This window comes from Lepidochelys olivacea (genome assembly GCF_965140295.1).
Source record: "Lepidochelys olivacea isolate rLepOli2 genome assembly, chromosome: 8".
Lineage (NCBI taxonomy): Eukaryota > Metazoa > Chordata > Testudines > Cheloniidae > Lepidochelys > Lepidochelys olivacea.
Window position 1 is genome coordinate 70514954 of NC_140418.1, and position 14719 is coordinate 70529672.

Here is a 14719-nt window from a genome sequence, read left to right on the forward strand (position 1 = left end):
TCCGACAGACTATCTGCAACAGTCTCCTGTCCGCCCCCTCACTACAGACATTGAGTCAGAGCAGGTTCCTCAGGGCGAGTCAGCCTCAGCTGAGGCTCCCACAGTAGAAGCGGCAGAGTTTGCAGATCCGCCTGTAGCTGCCTCCTAATCATCTATCCATCTATCAGTATTTTTTCCAAAAACTCATAGTTCCAGCAGGAATCCTATTTCCCTTTGCTGGGTGTTAGAAAGGCCTTAGCTGTCTACCTGGATAGCAATAAGCAGTTTAGGAGATCTCCTAGAAGATTAATGTCCTTCGTGGATAGATCTGACTGGGTTCCCATTTCTGCTAATCCATTTAGACCGTCTTTATTGGTTTGTATCTGTACCTGTTATGAGTCTGCGGGTTGTCAGCCCTCACAGGGTGCAAGTGCATTCACCAGATCACAAGCGACATCTACTGCATTTTTGAAGAGTGTCACAGTATTTGAGAGAGCTTCTGTGAGGCACTGGTGGAGTTGGGAGCATCCTGTTCAATAACCTATGCCGGTGAAGGCATTGGAAAGAAATGGGCCAATCACTGAATGGAGATCTGTTCATGGATATTGTCCTAATCGGAGGTTAAATCATAGGAATAGTTTACTCATTGATTTTTAGTTTGTTTTGTATTGTCTTCCTTTGTGTGCCTCTAGATTGCAATAATCTATAAACAATATTTCTGTTTACTTGTAACTTCTGTTGAAGATAATTTCTGTGTAGATACACCCTATTAGGTCTACATAATAATGAGGGAAGGAATAAATTACATGCAAATTAAGATGACAAATACAGATGACTATATTATGTCAGAAGAAATACATCGTACAATTTGATTTATTTTTTTCATGACTACTTTGCGGTTTAGTCCAGTGGCTGTTTTCTAATGACTGGTTGCATTTTTTCCAGGTAATTTACTTAAAGAAAACACCAGAAGACGCATACAGAGCACTTTTATCTGGATCTAATCCACCATATCTTCCATTTAGGTACGTTTGCAAATTAAATATTACTTGTTGAAATTTTTACTTTAGGACTTGATTTTCCTGAAGCATTTTCAAAATCGTGAATGTGTGATGTAAAAATTTTATGGTTATAAAATGATTACTTCCCAAGAAATTCTTCTTTGACTTTTGGAGAAAACATTTGCTCCCGGATAGAATAATAAATCCATGTGGATTGAGAGCAGTGTTTAAGACACATTTCCATCTGAGAAAATCACTGCTGATCACCCACTAATTAAGGCTGACAACACTGTAGTTCAAAATTAATTCATTAGAAAAGTAATAACTTGCTGGTAATTTTCCATGTCATACACTGAATTTTACAAGTAACAGAAGCCATCTCAATCAGTTTCTTTCAGTGGGGCCTGTATAGGTAGACTTATGAATTAAGTTAATTTTATACAAGTGATCAAAGCTTTGAGTAGAGAGCTGTTTTGTTCACACCTTGTGTTTAGACATCTACCAAAAATATACAAAGTTTGCTGAGCTGCTGGCATAAAAATCCTGCTAAGCTGCCACTGTTCATAAAATAATAAAAAGGCACTGGGTGTCCTTAATAAAGAAACACACCTTTTAAATTGAAATGCCAGTGCTTGGTCATAATATCCACAGGATCGAAAGTGTAAAATGTGTGGACAGTAGTGTGAGTTTTTGAAAAAGCAGTTGAACAAGTTAGTCTTAGTAACTGTGTTTCAACTAGTGCATTTTTCTGGCTCCTGGTCTTTCCCTCCCCGTCTGTGAGTTGGGTTGTGCCTCTCGTCTCTTGATGCAGATACCGTTTCTGGGGCTTTAAGGTGTGGTCACATTCCTGTCCTTGCAATACATTCTCTATCTCTGGTAGTACAAAAAAGGCAGCATTCAGCTCTTCTGCCTTTATGGTTTATTTTGAGGGAGTGACAAATAAAAATCCTTTCTTCTCCTTTAGGAGACAGAAATTTGGGGAGCTTTGTTTCTTAAATGGTGTGACCCACTGAGCTCATTCTCTCCTTTTCCTTTCCTTTCCTCCTCCATGGAGAAGACACAGAGCAAGCCAAAGTTCAGGAGACATAGAAGGGAGCTCTGTCACAATCACTCCCAGTCCATGAACTCTTATTTTGCTAGGGATTCAGAGCATGGATTTGTTAAGACTGCAGCCTACCCGCCCCACATGAGTCAAACCTTTCTTAGAAACAACTTGAGAGTGGTTCAATCCTTCTTGGTTCTTGCGACTAAGAAAACCAGACCTCCTTCATCTATCAAGGATATCAATGAGAGAGAAGTATTTAAAAATTATTTCTGAATCCCCATTCCATTCCACCTGGAAAAGGAAAAGCTCAAGGATCATCCCAGATTCTTAAGTGGGTAATTGAATCACTTGGCAAGGAATCAAGTATTCTTTGAGTCTCTTTACTGAGAGAAAGATCCTATGCTCTCTTAGGGATTGGATGATGAAGAGATGCTGGAGCAAAATGGAGCACCCAGCAAGAAAAGGGGATGGTCCTACTGAAATGATGACCTCTCCCACTCCACATAAGACAAAATAAATACTAAAAACGAAGGGGGAAGAAAAGCCAAGAATTGCACCAGATTGTCCTCTTTCCATAAGTTCTAATACCACCATCAAGGAAGGGGCACTATCTGCTTCAGGATTTTGAAAACCCTGCAATGGTGAAGCAGGAACATTTCTTCCCCCTGGCATGTTTGTATGAGAGTGGATTGATTTTGCTTTTTAATCAAAGTGACTTTAAATGACTGATTTGTATTGTGATTTAAGTAAGCAAGCAGGAAACCTTGACTTTTTAGTCACTTTCCTAAAGAAAGGTTCATTTTCATTGACTGGTATAACTGTTAAAATATCTTGACTTACAACTACTGAATATAGCCTTTACACTAAACTTGGTATTTCTTTTTGCTAACCAGGAAGATACTCTATATTGATATTCATTTATTTAAGCAATTATATACCTTAACTTACATTTATTTAGATTTGTCTGAAATAACATATTTATGTTCAAGATTTTTTTACATGTGATTTGTTTAAGCTGCATTTGGATGTAAATAGGAATTCAGTTAAAATGCACAAACAATGTTAAAATGTTTTTTATTAGTTAAATAAAACTAAATATGCAAGTTTTGCATTTAAAACTAACTGATTCATTAAACAAAGGAAATATCTGTAGTTAGTGAAATTGACCTGATTGTTTCTGGTTACCTTGTCCTTCAAGTTTTTAGAACTAGTAAACCTTATCTTCTCACACCTTGTTTTTATTCATAGTTTAGTAGAGGAAAACAAGCTTTTCTGCTTTTTCAGTTCCCATTTCGCTTCTCAGCAAATGAATGAACTAGTTGATTAAACAGAAACAAAGAAAATATTTGCTTTTCACCTGCAGGAGAGGCTGATTCTGTGAAAAGATGGTTCAGCTCTTCAGCAGCGTCTGAAGTCAAGTCTTAGCCAGTGATTTCCATGAATTCAGTGGTTGAATTTTCTTTTAAACTTGAGCAGCAGAAAATTATTTCAATAGTTTATGCCTTAACATAAGTTGTTCTGATTTCAAATTTTATTATAAATTTGTTTATTTTTAAAAAGTAAACTATTTTAGAAGTCTGATTTTTAAATTAAATATCAAATTTCTTATTTTAAAAAAAAATTCTCTGGTTGTGTGTGTGGTATATGGATTTGGTTTGAATCCATATGGAGGAAGGTGGTGGAAACCACTGATATCCAACCTGAGAGAGAGAATGAGCAAGCTAAATCTAAGGATAATATCTCCTTCGCAAAACTACAAAATAAGTTGCAATTCCCTTGCATTCCTCCTTTTGAAGAAGTCCATTAGGGAGTAGTGGGAAACCCCTGACAAAGGAAAGAGGTTTAATTGTCAGGTACTGAAATTCTAGAGCATCCCGGAATCTAGACTGTCATCATAGTCCCCAAGTTTATGCAGTAGTGGCAGAGAGATGGTAACCTCTTCAAAAACAAACCCTTGTGACCCATCCATTCAGACCAAAAACTCTGCAGACAGAAACATCCTAAAAACTGATGATCCTCAAGACCCATGATGAATTTAACTTACAGAAGCTAGGGATTTTTAGTAATGTTTGTAACAGATGGATTCTGTGAGGCTGGCAGTAAGAACCATGGTAGCAATTCAGTGGATCAGAAGCTAACTCTTTCTTAAACCCTGGACAGCAGATAATTATCCAAAGCTAATCCTCTGTGATTTCAGGTTCACAGAATTTTGCTCCATGAGAAATCTAATAAGGTAGTGGCTGAGATACAAATGAAAGTGCTCACTCAGGAAAATATGAGAAACGATAAGACCCTGTTCTAAAGATAGACGTTCATTTCATTCCTAACTACAGAAAAAAATACTACTCTTATCCAATGGGTAAGACCTTGACTCAGAATACTAAGGGGAAGTCCACATCCAGGAATGGGACCAACACTTTTTTCCAGTCCAGATAATCAGAATGAGTTCAGTAGTGTCTGTCTATGTCCAGAAATGGCTATTGGGGAGAAGGTTATCCCACTTCTAAAATGTATCTGGTTCCAATCAACTTCAGACAATTGGGTCTGGGAGCTAATGTATGGCATAGTTATTTTCATAAAACCTCCTGCTCTTCTACATCTCTTCCAAACTTCAGTCTCTAGTTGATCAAGATTCCTTGGGGTAGCTCATCCTATCCAAACCAAAAGGCATATTTTCCTGTTGAGGTCTGTCCACAATGCTACGAGCTCTTGTAACCCATCCATTTGAACTAATGGCATTTAATTCTCAAACATCTCTGCTTTTAGACGACACAAGCCTTAGAATAAAAGGAAAAGGAGTACTTGTGGCACCTTAGAGACTAACCAATTTATTTGAGCATGAGCTTTCACGAAAGCTCATGCTCAAATAAATTGGTTAGTCTCTAAGGTGCCACAGGTACTCCTTTTCTTTTTGCGAATACAGACTAACACGGCTGTTACTCTGAAGCCTTAGAATACTATCCATGAGGACAAAGTAGGTCTTTGATCACAAAGTCATTTGTAACCAAGAGTAAACTCACAAGAAATCATTCTTTCTTCTCCAAAACTTCAGCACCAAAGGAAAATGCATGGCACATGGCAGCTTTGAGAGAGTCAGTAAAAAATACTGTTGTAGAAACAAACAATTCAAGAAAACATCTCTCTATATTCATTCCTTCCCGCTGGTCCTGAAAGCATCCACAGCTAGCATACCTAGGTAAATCAAATTAATCAGCTATCATTGAAGTATATCCAGTTATACATAAACTGATTTCAGAAGGGATCAGAGGTAACTCAATACATTAGTGACCTTCTGCGCAGGCAGACTGTCAGTTACCCCCAGAGAAAATCTGTGCATCTGCCACCTGGTCATCAACTGACCATATGATAAAGCACTACAGACTTGAATTGCATTCCTCTGCAGAAATATCTTTGGCATGAAGTTTCTCCAAGCAGTGATCCTAAAATACAAGTATTACTACATTTAGGGCTGTGGAATCATCTTTTTAATTCATTCTTTCTTATACCTTATGCTTACTACATCCCAGATGTCCAAGTAGACAAGAGATATGATCGAGAATGGAAACTGTAGTAACTTTATAGTTTCCCTTAAGGGACAAACAGCTTCTCTAGTTCACACCATTCAAGATGCCTCTGGGTATCTATATGATGACCTCCTTAGTAGGTCAGATATAATTGCTGTACACATTATTTCAAATGTGGGGTGCCTAATGTGTGCTATAGGCAGGGCTGGTAGCACTTCCTATTATAAAGTGTGAAGTGTGGGGTAAACATAAGACCCTGTTTTCAGTTTGAAGTTTAATCATGTGGGCTAAAATTTTCCATGCTGAGTGTCAGCTTCTAATATGATTGAGGTGTTTCCAATAAAAGGGCTTTAGGGAAAGCACATTGCTTTGCCCATGTTAAAAAGTTCTGGTGATCTTTTCTTTTAGAAGCTCAACTCCTTGCTACAGAGCATGGAGGTATTAGAGCTTTATATCAGGGATGTGCTTTCTGTTTTCAGAGTAGCAGCCATGTTGTTCTGTATTCGCAAAAAGAAAAGGAGTACGTGTGGCACCTTAGAGACTAAATTTGTTAGTCTCTAAGGTGCCACAAGTGCTTTCTGTTGTTACTGTGAAAAGCCACCCATATTTGGCAAAGTTATAAGCCTTTGAAAAATCGCAGGCACATTCTCTCTAGAGACTTGCTAGAGCTTCACAGCTTATTTCCCTGAAGATTCCACCTTGCGGAGCAGGATTTTCACTTCAGTTGCTGCCTTGAGCTGTGTGGACTGGCAATGCTGGGTCAGATGCAGAAGAGACGAGAGACCTGCCTGAGGGTTGTGGGGGGAGAGGAAAGGGGCTAATTAGAGGCTAAGAGGGAGGGGAGGGAAATTCAAACTGCGAGTTGGGGTCATGGCAAATGGACTGGCAGCTGGAGATGGGGATGGATTGAGAGCCTGGGGAGTGGGAGAAGGCAGGGAATGGACACTAAGATCAGACTATCAACAGAGTGGGAGAGACCGGGTCTGAATATATATTGCATATGTATAATGGGATGGGCAATATATATACATAAAAAGATAGATCCTGAAGAGGCCATCCTACAGATAGTGAGAACACTTCTCTCAGGTGGGGTGGGCTGGGAAAGAAGTCCGTCTCAGAAAGGTTGCCACCAACTTGTCAGTCTTTGATTTTTTTTTTAATTATTTTTGGCTCATGTTTTTCCCATTCACATTTAATCTCATGGATCAAACTGAACTGCCTTTGGTATGTGCAGAAAGAGATACAGTAGAACTTCAAAGATATGAACATCAGAGTTATGGACTTACCAGTCAACTCAGACACCAATCAGGCAGCATCGGAACCGGAAAAAAAAAACCCAGCAAATACTGTACTGCTTACTGGTATAAGTGACTGACTTCATATTCAGAATTTCTCAGTGTAATGATCTAAGGAATCACTGTTGAATCGTGTCTGCAGATAGTTTCTTTAGTTAGGGGAAGCTGACAATATAACCTTTTAAATGTCTTTTGTGTATAGAAGACTATATTCCTTTTTAAATAGTTTGGAGGTTGCAGGATAGACAGATTCCTTTAGGGGACACTAAATATGTTTACTCAGAAACTGATTTAGTTTCATTTAGCTCAATGACCTGAAAAGGCCTTATTCAGCTTAGAACTTCAGCAGTCGTTTCATTTAAAGACTGCTTCAGCAAAATATTGTGGAAAAGTATCACTGTACCCTTTACCAGATATATAAAAACACTTCTATAGTTGCAAACTTGCAGACAAAGCAGTAGCTCAGAGAGGCTTATAGACATTACTGCTGTATTTGAGATACGTGTTTTATTCTTGGCTGACTCATTTTCATCATATCCAAATCCTCTAATTTCTGAAGGTGCCTAGACTCTTACTGTCCCCCCGCCCCAAAGGAACACCATTGTGTCATTCAGACATCCTTTTTCCTACTGTAACTTTGACATTTAAGATTTTCTTTACAACAGCATGGAAATCATTTTTGCAAAATTACTTAAATGGAAATGTGCATGTGTTCGTATTCAAGAAAAAAGCCAAATATGTTTGTATTACAGTAATTGCATCTGAAAAGCTTTTGATTTTTCTTAAACACTGAGGAAAATTGAAATGCAAAAAGCAAAACTAAACTCTTTCATATTGTCTCCTACCTAACTGCTTTTGAAAAGTCCATGGGGTTTTTTTTAAGGAAAGATGACTTGTATTCCGTTGAATGTGCTACGAGAGCAAAGCCTACTGAATAAATATCTGTGAGGTCTGATGTTCATATTACTAGGTTTGCAAGTCCCATGCAGATTCCATTAAGTTTGTCACATATATATTAATATTTTTCATATTTCAAAACCTGTTACTACAGATCTGCATCAAAGAACAATTAGTAATGACTTTTTTTTTTAAGTCAGTGTACACAATAATGCAGCGAGTTGGCCACTTGAGATTGGAAGAGTTCTCTCCGGCTACCAGCAATAAATTACCTGACAAGCAACAGAAATACAGAATATAGTATAAATTCATAGAATTAAGTAGTAAATATCTTTCTGTTACCATTTCATTATTTTATTGATCTGATATCCAGTTACAACAATATCTCTTCATTCCTAACACAGAATTTAATGAATTGGACTATAGGAAATACAAGAAGAACAGGAATTCAAACAGCTGCTGTACATTTCAAACACTGAGGCTCTACGCCTGCAAATGGTTATGCATGCTCAGTTGTTTACAGCTAAGCATATGCATAAACTTGAATGATTGGGGCATCATTGTGGTAGGCAGAAGGCTTACTTTTTAAGAGTATATAGTTTAAAAAACTGTTTTCTCCTCAGATTCCTGAATTTCGTCTCTTGTTTCCACTACCTAGCACTATTGGGGTCTACCCTGCACCCCAGGTCTGACTGCATTTCAGTGATGCTCTGTGTATTATATGTGAAGTTCTTTGGGATGCCTAGGAATGAAAGGCCCAATCAACCTGGCCTCTCAAAGGAATACATTTTACAAAACGTGGAATTTTTTCCGTTGTGCAGAAAACAGGAATTTTTCAGGCTCTTTTAGGGAAAATATGTGCTCTACCACTAAAATTAGCTTCATAAACTCAAAAACCTTCATGGACTGAAGTTTCCTAGTATTTGAAATTCTTATCTCTTTCAAAATGATTGATCACTTTTTCCCTTTGTACAACAAGCCAGCAAGTTCTGGCAAGCCTAAGAGATTTAGAATAACAGTCTCTGAGATTTACTATTAACCAAGCCACAGCACCACTATGTATCCCTTTCACAGCAACAAAGTGCCAGTAAAACCGGTCTCGAAACTAAGTATGATCTACTATACCAAGGAAGACAAGAGTCATGCAAAGTGAGAAGACCCATAATATTATAGCGGACCCCTACAATTCTCTGTAATCAAGTGTCAGGGCAACAAAAAGGAAGCCACATGTACAACTTAAATTCCACTCAGTCTAATTATTAGAACAAAATCTCATTTTCCCCCACTATCTTTTTTTTTTTTAGTCAGCCAATAAAACCAGTATTGTCAGTTTTCATGGGCAGTGGCCTGGGTGCCAGCAAGGATGGGGGAAGGACACAGAGCACACGAGAGAGCAGCTCCCAGTTCTCAGTTCCAGTGTTCCACCTCACTTTGCCCTGGAACAGCCATTAAATGGAAAGTCCAGCTTAGCCCTGTAGGTCTGAGGTACAACATGCTCAGTTACTCTGAGAATAGTGCATGTGCAGTCTGCTCAGCACTGGAAGTAGTGAGAGGCTTGAGCATGCTTACTTAGGGCAGAATCTTCTAATATTTTAGCTGCTAAAAGTGAAATAAGTCTACTGAGCATGTGTGAACAGCAATTTTTCAAAGGCTTATAACTTGGCCAATTTTGGACAGATTCTCAATGGCACAGCAAAAGGCACATCCCTGATACAAAGGTCACCTTTTCTAAATCTCAAGTCTTTGTTCCAAACCACAGGGAGAGGTAGAGATTTCCAAAGAAGACGCTCTCAACATATATATATATTTTTAATACTGAAAAACAACAGCCTTGTTCTCAAAAAACGGCTGACCCACTTTGACTTAAGTTTAAAAAAAAAAAAATTAGTCTAATGCAGACTCCTAGCAAGGAAAGTTTCTTACCAAACAGTTAAAGTTTGGCAAAGTTATAAGCAACTGAAAACAGGGTCTTATAATGGGACATGTCAAGCAACCTTAATAATAAGCAGGGCTGGTAGCACCAGCTGTACATTGTACTAACAACTAGTCCCAATCTTTACTGGGTCCACCAGAATAAAAATAAGGCCTTAAGTCTGAAAACGTTTGTGTGTGTTTAGTTTTATGATAAGCATGAAACCAAGTGTTTGCAAGATCAGGGCCTAAAAAAACCCAAGAGAAATAACAGATGCTTGAAAGCTTGCATTTTTTTTAAATTGACTTATTTTTGAATAATTAAATTGTGACCAAACATCTTTAAAATATTTTTAAAGAATTTTTTTTAAAGACGTTTCAGGGCATGCTATTTAAACACACGTTTTTCTACTTTCTTGCTGACATTTGGAATGGGCCCAGGAGTAATTCTACTGCACCTACTTGAGATATACTCTTATCCTTCTCATTTGTCCACTTGCCTGCCTGCTCTTTCTCTATATGCTTTCAATACATATGCCTTCCTCTCTGTTTAGTTTTCATCTCTTCTGCTATTGTTACTGGTGAATGCCTTCTTGCAGAACCAGGGGAAAAGCATACAAGTTAGCTCCCCCCAATCATTATGTACCAGCAATTGTATTATGTTAGTGCATGAGACAGGAAGTGAAATGGGACATCAACAAAACAGTAAAACGGATTACACAGAAATCAACAAACATGCACAGTCTACTAAGGACCACTGCACCAGCCAGAGTGACCAGACTTGAGGGCACTGCACCAGGTGTCATGCAGTGAAGTTCCCAGATCTGGCTCAGTCATGTGCATCCAGAAATCTGTGGGGTGGTCCCATAGGCTATGCCAGCTAGGGTCACAGGGCATGCACTTCATGTAACAATGGAGCGCTTCAGAGCACTGTGTGCAGAGGTGTTTTTGTTCTTCTAGGCAATATGACCAAAGAGTATACAGTGCTGCTTTTGAATACGAGTGACTGAAATCTTTGTGAGATTATGAAACTTCACACAAAGTCAAATGACTTTATGCTCAGGATTTGGTGCTGACAGTGCATATGGAATGCCTCAAGTCACTCCAAATTTGCCTGTAAGAAGGTCCAGGTTTCTGACCCGTATAGCAATACGGATACACAGAAATGAGGTCAAATTATACAAGGTAAACGAACTGAAACAATAGAGAAAATATCTTTTCCTGTAATCTTTCCACTAGTCATCTTGTTACTTGTAACAATAGAACATTTTTAGATAGAAATACAGTATTCAAGTTGCACTGTCCAGTTTCATTTTTCATGAAAACTGCCTCAGAATCTTTAAAGTCCGTGAGAGCATTCATGATCTCTGTCTTTAAGATTACATCTGGAAGATCCCCACAGAGTTGCTTGGTACTCAGCTTACGTAAGTTGTCTCAAAAGGAGAGGGATGGGTTGACCCTGTTGGGATCTGAAATTTATGTTCCAGGGAAGCTGGTTAGTTTCATCCTTGTGATTTAGACCATCAGGCCATTCCTTTCATTTGTCAATTTGTCTAAATAAATTGTATTATGTTTAAATAGGTTTAAAATAAGTTTTCCAAGTTCCAAATGGACAGTTTCTTTTATTTCTATAAAAATTGAAACAGACACAGCAGTTATCCCTGTACAGAGCTATACTCCTCATTATTTATATTAAAATGCATCTTCTAATAGCAATTAATAGGAATAATTGACGATGTGTGGTTATTTAGTTAATAGGGTGGTAGCTTCCTGTTTTGTTTTGTTTGTTTGTTTTTTAATCTACCCAAAGAGCAGGTAGCTCTCTCCAGAGTTGATACTTTTCACATCTGCCTCTGCTTGTCTGAGTTGTTAGGAAAGCAGATAATTTATATCTCCCCTTATCATGTGTATGAAAAACAGGAAACATTCCAATTCCTGTTTTCTGACCGGATTGCTTGGTGTTCTTCCCCTGTCACAGGTATGAGATGCATGATGGCTATTAGTTTTGCTCTCTCCTTTTTGATCTTTGATCCTAGCTTTCTCCTGTTCTCTTACCATTTCATTGTCAGGGTAAAGAAATGCTGTGAGTAATTAAACATTTTATTCCAGTGAACACTTTCTATGACTTTAGGAATTGAATCTTTAGATTGAGTGTGGTGCTCTAGTTGTAGTTAATGAAAATCTACCCTCATGCAACTATTGTTTGAAAATATGTTGTACCTTATGGTGATAGGATAATAGGTTTTGTAAAATGAAATGAAGAAAAGTAACTTGCACAGTTGCCACATTTCATTACTACACGCATTTCATCTACAAATATACAAAAGCTGTTGACTTTTATGTGAACTGACATAAGTAATGAGATAAAGCAAAATTTTGTGTTCATCTAGGCATTAAAATGTAACAGGCAAATTATTTGGGTTTCTGCAGTTTAGCTAAATCAGCTGTCATGACACTTCCTTGATGCAAAATGGCCTCTGCCACAGTATCTGAGGGCTTATCAGCTGGAGGAGTAGTTGGTTATTGCGTACATACTAATATAGCCAGAATTATATGCTATTTGCAATGGAATGTTTTGGAATAAAAGTAAAAAAATAAGTCTTGTGCACAATTTGTAGTATAATAACTCATACAAAATGAGTCTAATCACCACCACTCATTACATATTTCTGTAAACACTTTACAGAAACACTTCATGTCCTTTTCTCCTAGCTTTGCCACTTAATTACCTTCTCCATGTATAATAAATTTTCTGTTACTGTTGTTCTGTTCAGGGATTTTTTTTCTTGATATATCCATATGTATGTTCCTATTCATTCTGTCTCTCAACAGACCTAATACTAAAATACACCTGTGTTTATCTTCTCCGAACTCCTTTTTTATGCATTTTAGCCCCATCAAAGTTGCGTCTCCTTTTCCGTAATAAAGTTCATTATTTTCTATGTATTTTGAAGCTTATCAAGAGGATATTTTGATTTTTATCGAGAAAAGTTTAAAGTTTTTAAATGAATTTGTTATAATTAAATATTTTAATGTAACAATGAAATTATTCAAATTCAGTTTTTTCCGTGCTAAAACTTATTTCAAATAAACATGCTTTTTATAATCTAGTGATAAATATGAAGTTACTTTTTATGTTTTAACTCATTTGTAATGCATCACAAAGCAGTCTCTCATTTTTACTTCTCTTCAATAAACTTTTCCCCAAATACAACACATGCCATTATAATTGCAACTAAATATATTTTCTTCTGGTGAGACTACATAGTCTTCTCTTAAAACATGAAAATATGTACATAGAAAATAGTAGCCAGCTAAAAAGGGAAGCTGTATTGCGATGTGCAGTCAAGGCTTGCTTTAAATGTTTTTGTTCTGTATTTTCTGACAATCCAGCTTAATTAGGACCAAAGGAATTGCCTTATCAGATAAGACAGACCAGAGGTCTTTCTAGTCAGTTATTCTGTCTCAAGCAGAGACGAGTACACAAACTAGAGAAATGCAACCTAGATGGCGCTACTATAAGATGGGTGCATAACTGGTTGGAAAACTGTTCCCAGAGAGTAGTTACCAGTGGTTCAGTCATGCTGGAATAGGGTGACCAGATGTCCTGATTTTATAGGGACAGTCCCGATTTTGTGGGCTTTTTTTTTTATATATAAGCACCTATGACGCCCCCCCCCCATCCCGATTTTTCACACTTGCCCTCTGGTCACCCTATACTAGAAGGGCATAATGAGTGGTGGCTCACAGGGATCAGTTCTGTTCAATATCTTCATCAGTGATTTAGATAATGCCATAGGGAGTACACTTATAAAATGTGCAGGCGATAGATACCAAGCTGGGAGGGGTAACAAGTGCTTTGGAGGATAGTATTATAATTCAAAATGATGTGGACAAACTGGAGAAATGATCTGAAGTAAATAGGATGAAATTCAATAAGGACAAATGCAAATATCAGAGGGGTAGCCATGTTAGTCTGTATCCACAAAAGCAACGAGGAGTCCAGTGGCACCTTAAAGACTAACCGATTTATTTGGACATAAGCTTTCATAGGTAAAAAACCCACTTCTTCAGATGCAGGGAGTGAAAATTACAGATACAGGCATGAATATATATTGGTATTTACCTTACAAGTGGAGAACCAATGTTGAAAGCTAATTTAGTCAGGGTGGATGTTGTCCACTCCCAATAATTAATGAGGAGGTGTCAATAGTGGTAGAATCTCCTTCCTTAGAAGTTTTTAAGGTCAGGCTTGACAAAGCCCTGGCTGGGATGATTTAATTGGTCCTGCTTTGAGCAGGGGGTTGGACTAGATGACCTCCTGAGGTCCCTTCCAACCCTGATATTCTATGAATACCAAGAGAGGGAAAATTGCTTTTGTAGTGAGCCAGCCAGTCCCCATTCAAGCCCAAATTGATGGTGTTAAGTTTGCAAATGAATTGTAGCTGAGCAGTTTCTCTTTGAAGTCTGTTTCTGAAGTTTCTTTAGTTGAAGTATGGCTACTTTTAAATCTGTTGTAGAATGTCCAGGGAGATTGAAGTGTTCTCCTACTGGTTTTTGTATGTTACCATTCCTGATTTCACATTTGTGTCCATTTATCCTTTTACGTAGAGACTGTCCATTTTGGCCAATGTACATGGCAGAGGGGCTGTCATAAATATAAAGGGAAGGGTAACCACCTTTCTGTATACAGTGCTATAAAATCCCTCCTGGCCAGAGGCAAAACCCTTTCACCTGTAAAGGGTTAAGAAGCTGAGGTAACCTAGCTGGCACCTGACCCAAAATGACCAATGAGACGACCAGATACTTTCAAATCTGGGGTGGGGGGGAACAAAGGGTTAGGCTGTCTGTGTAATGCTTTTGCCAGGAACAGATCAGGAATGCAGCCTTACAACTCCTGTAAAGTTAGTAAATAATCTAGCTAGAAATGCGTTAGATTTCCTTTTGTTTAATGGCTGGTAAAATAAGCTGTGCTGGATGGAATGTATTCCTGTTCTTTTTGTGTCTTTTTGTAACTTATGGTTTTGCCTAGAGGGATTCTCTATGTTCTGAACCTGTTTACCCTGT

At 37.9% G+C, this 14719-nt stretch overlaps 1 protein-coding gene across 3 annotated transcripts in view; it reads left to right on the forward strand.

The window, feature by feature from the left end:
* The window catches only part of CDC14A (cell division cycle 14A), a 115191-nt gene that overhangs the window by 45761 nt on the left and 54711 nt on the right, over positions 1–14719 (forward strand). For all 3 annotated transcript variants that reach the window (XM_084637158.1, XM_084637156.1, XM_084637157.1), the window contains exon 5: positions 925–1004. In XM_084637158.1, the coding sequence (XP_084493284.1) occupies positions 925–1004 (80 nt within the window). The remainder of the gene's footprint in view (positions 1–924; positions 1005–14719) is intronic.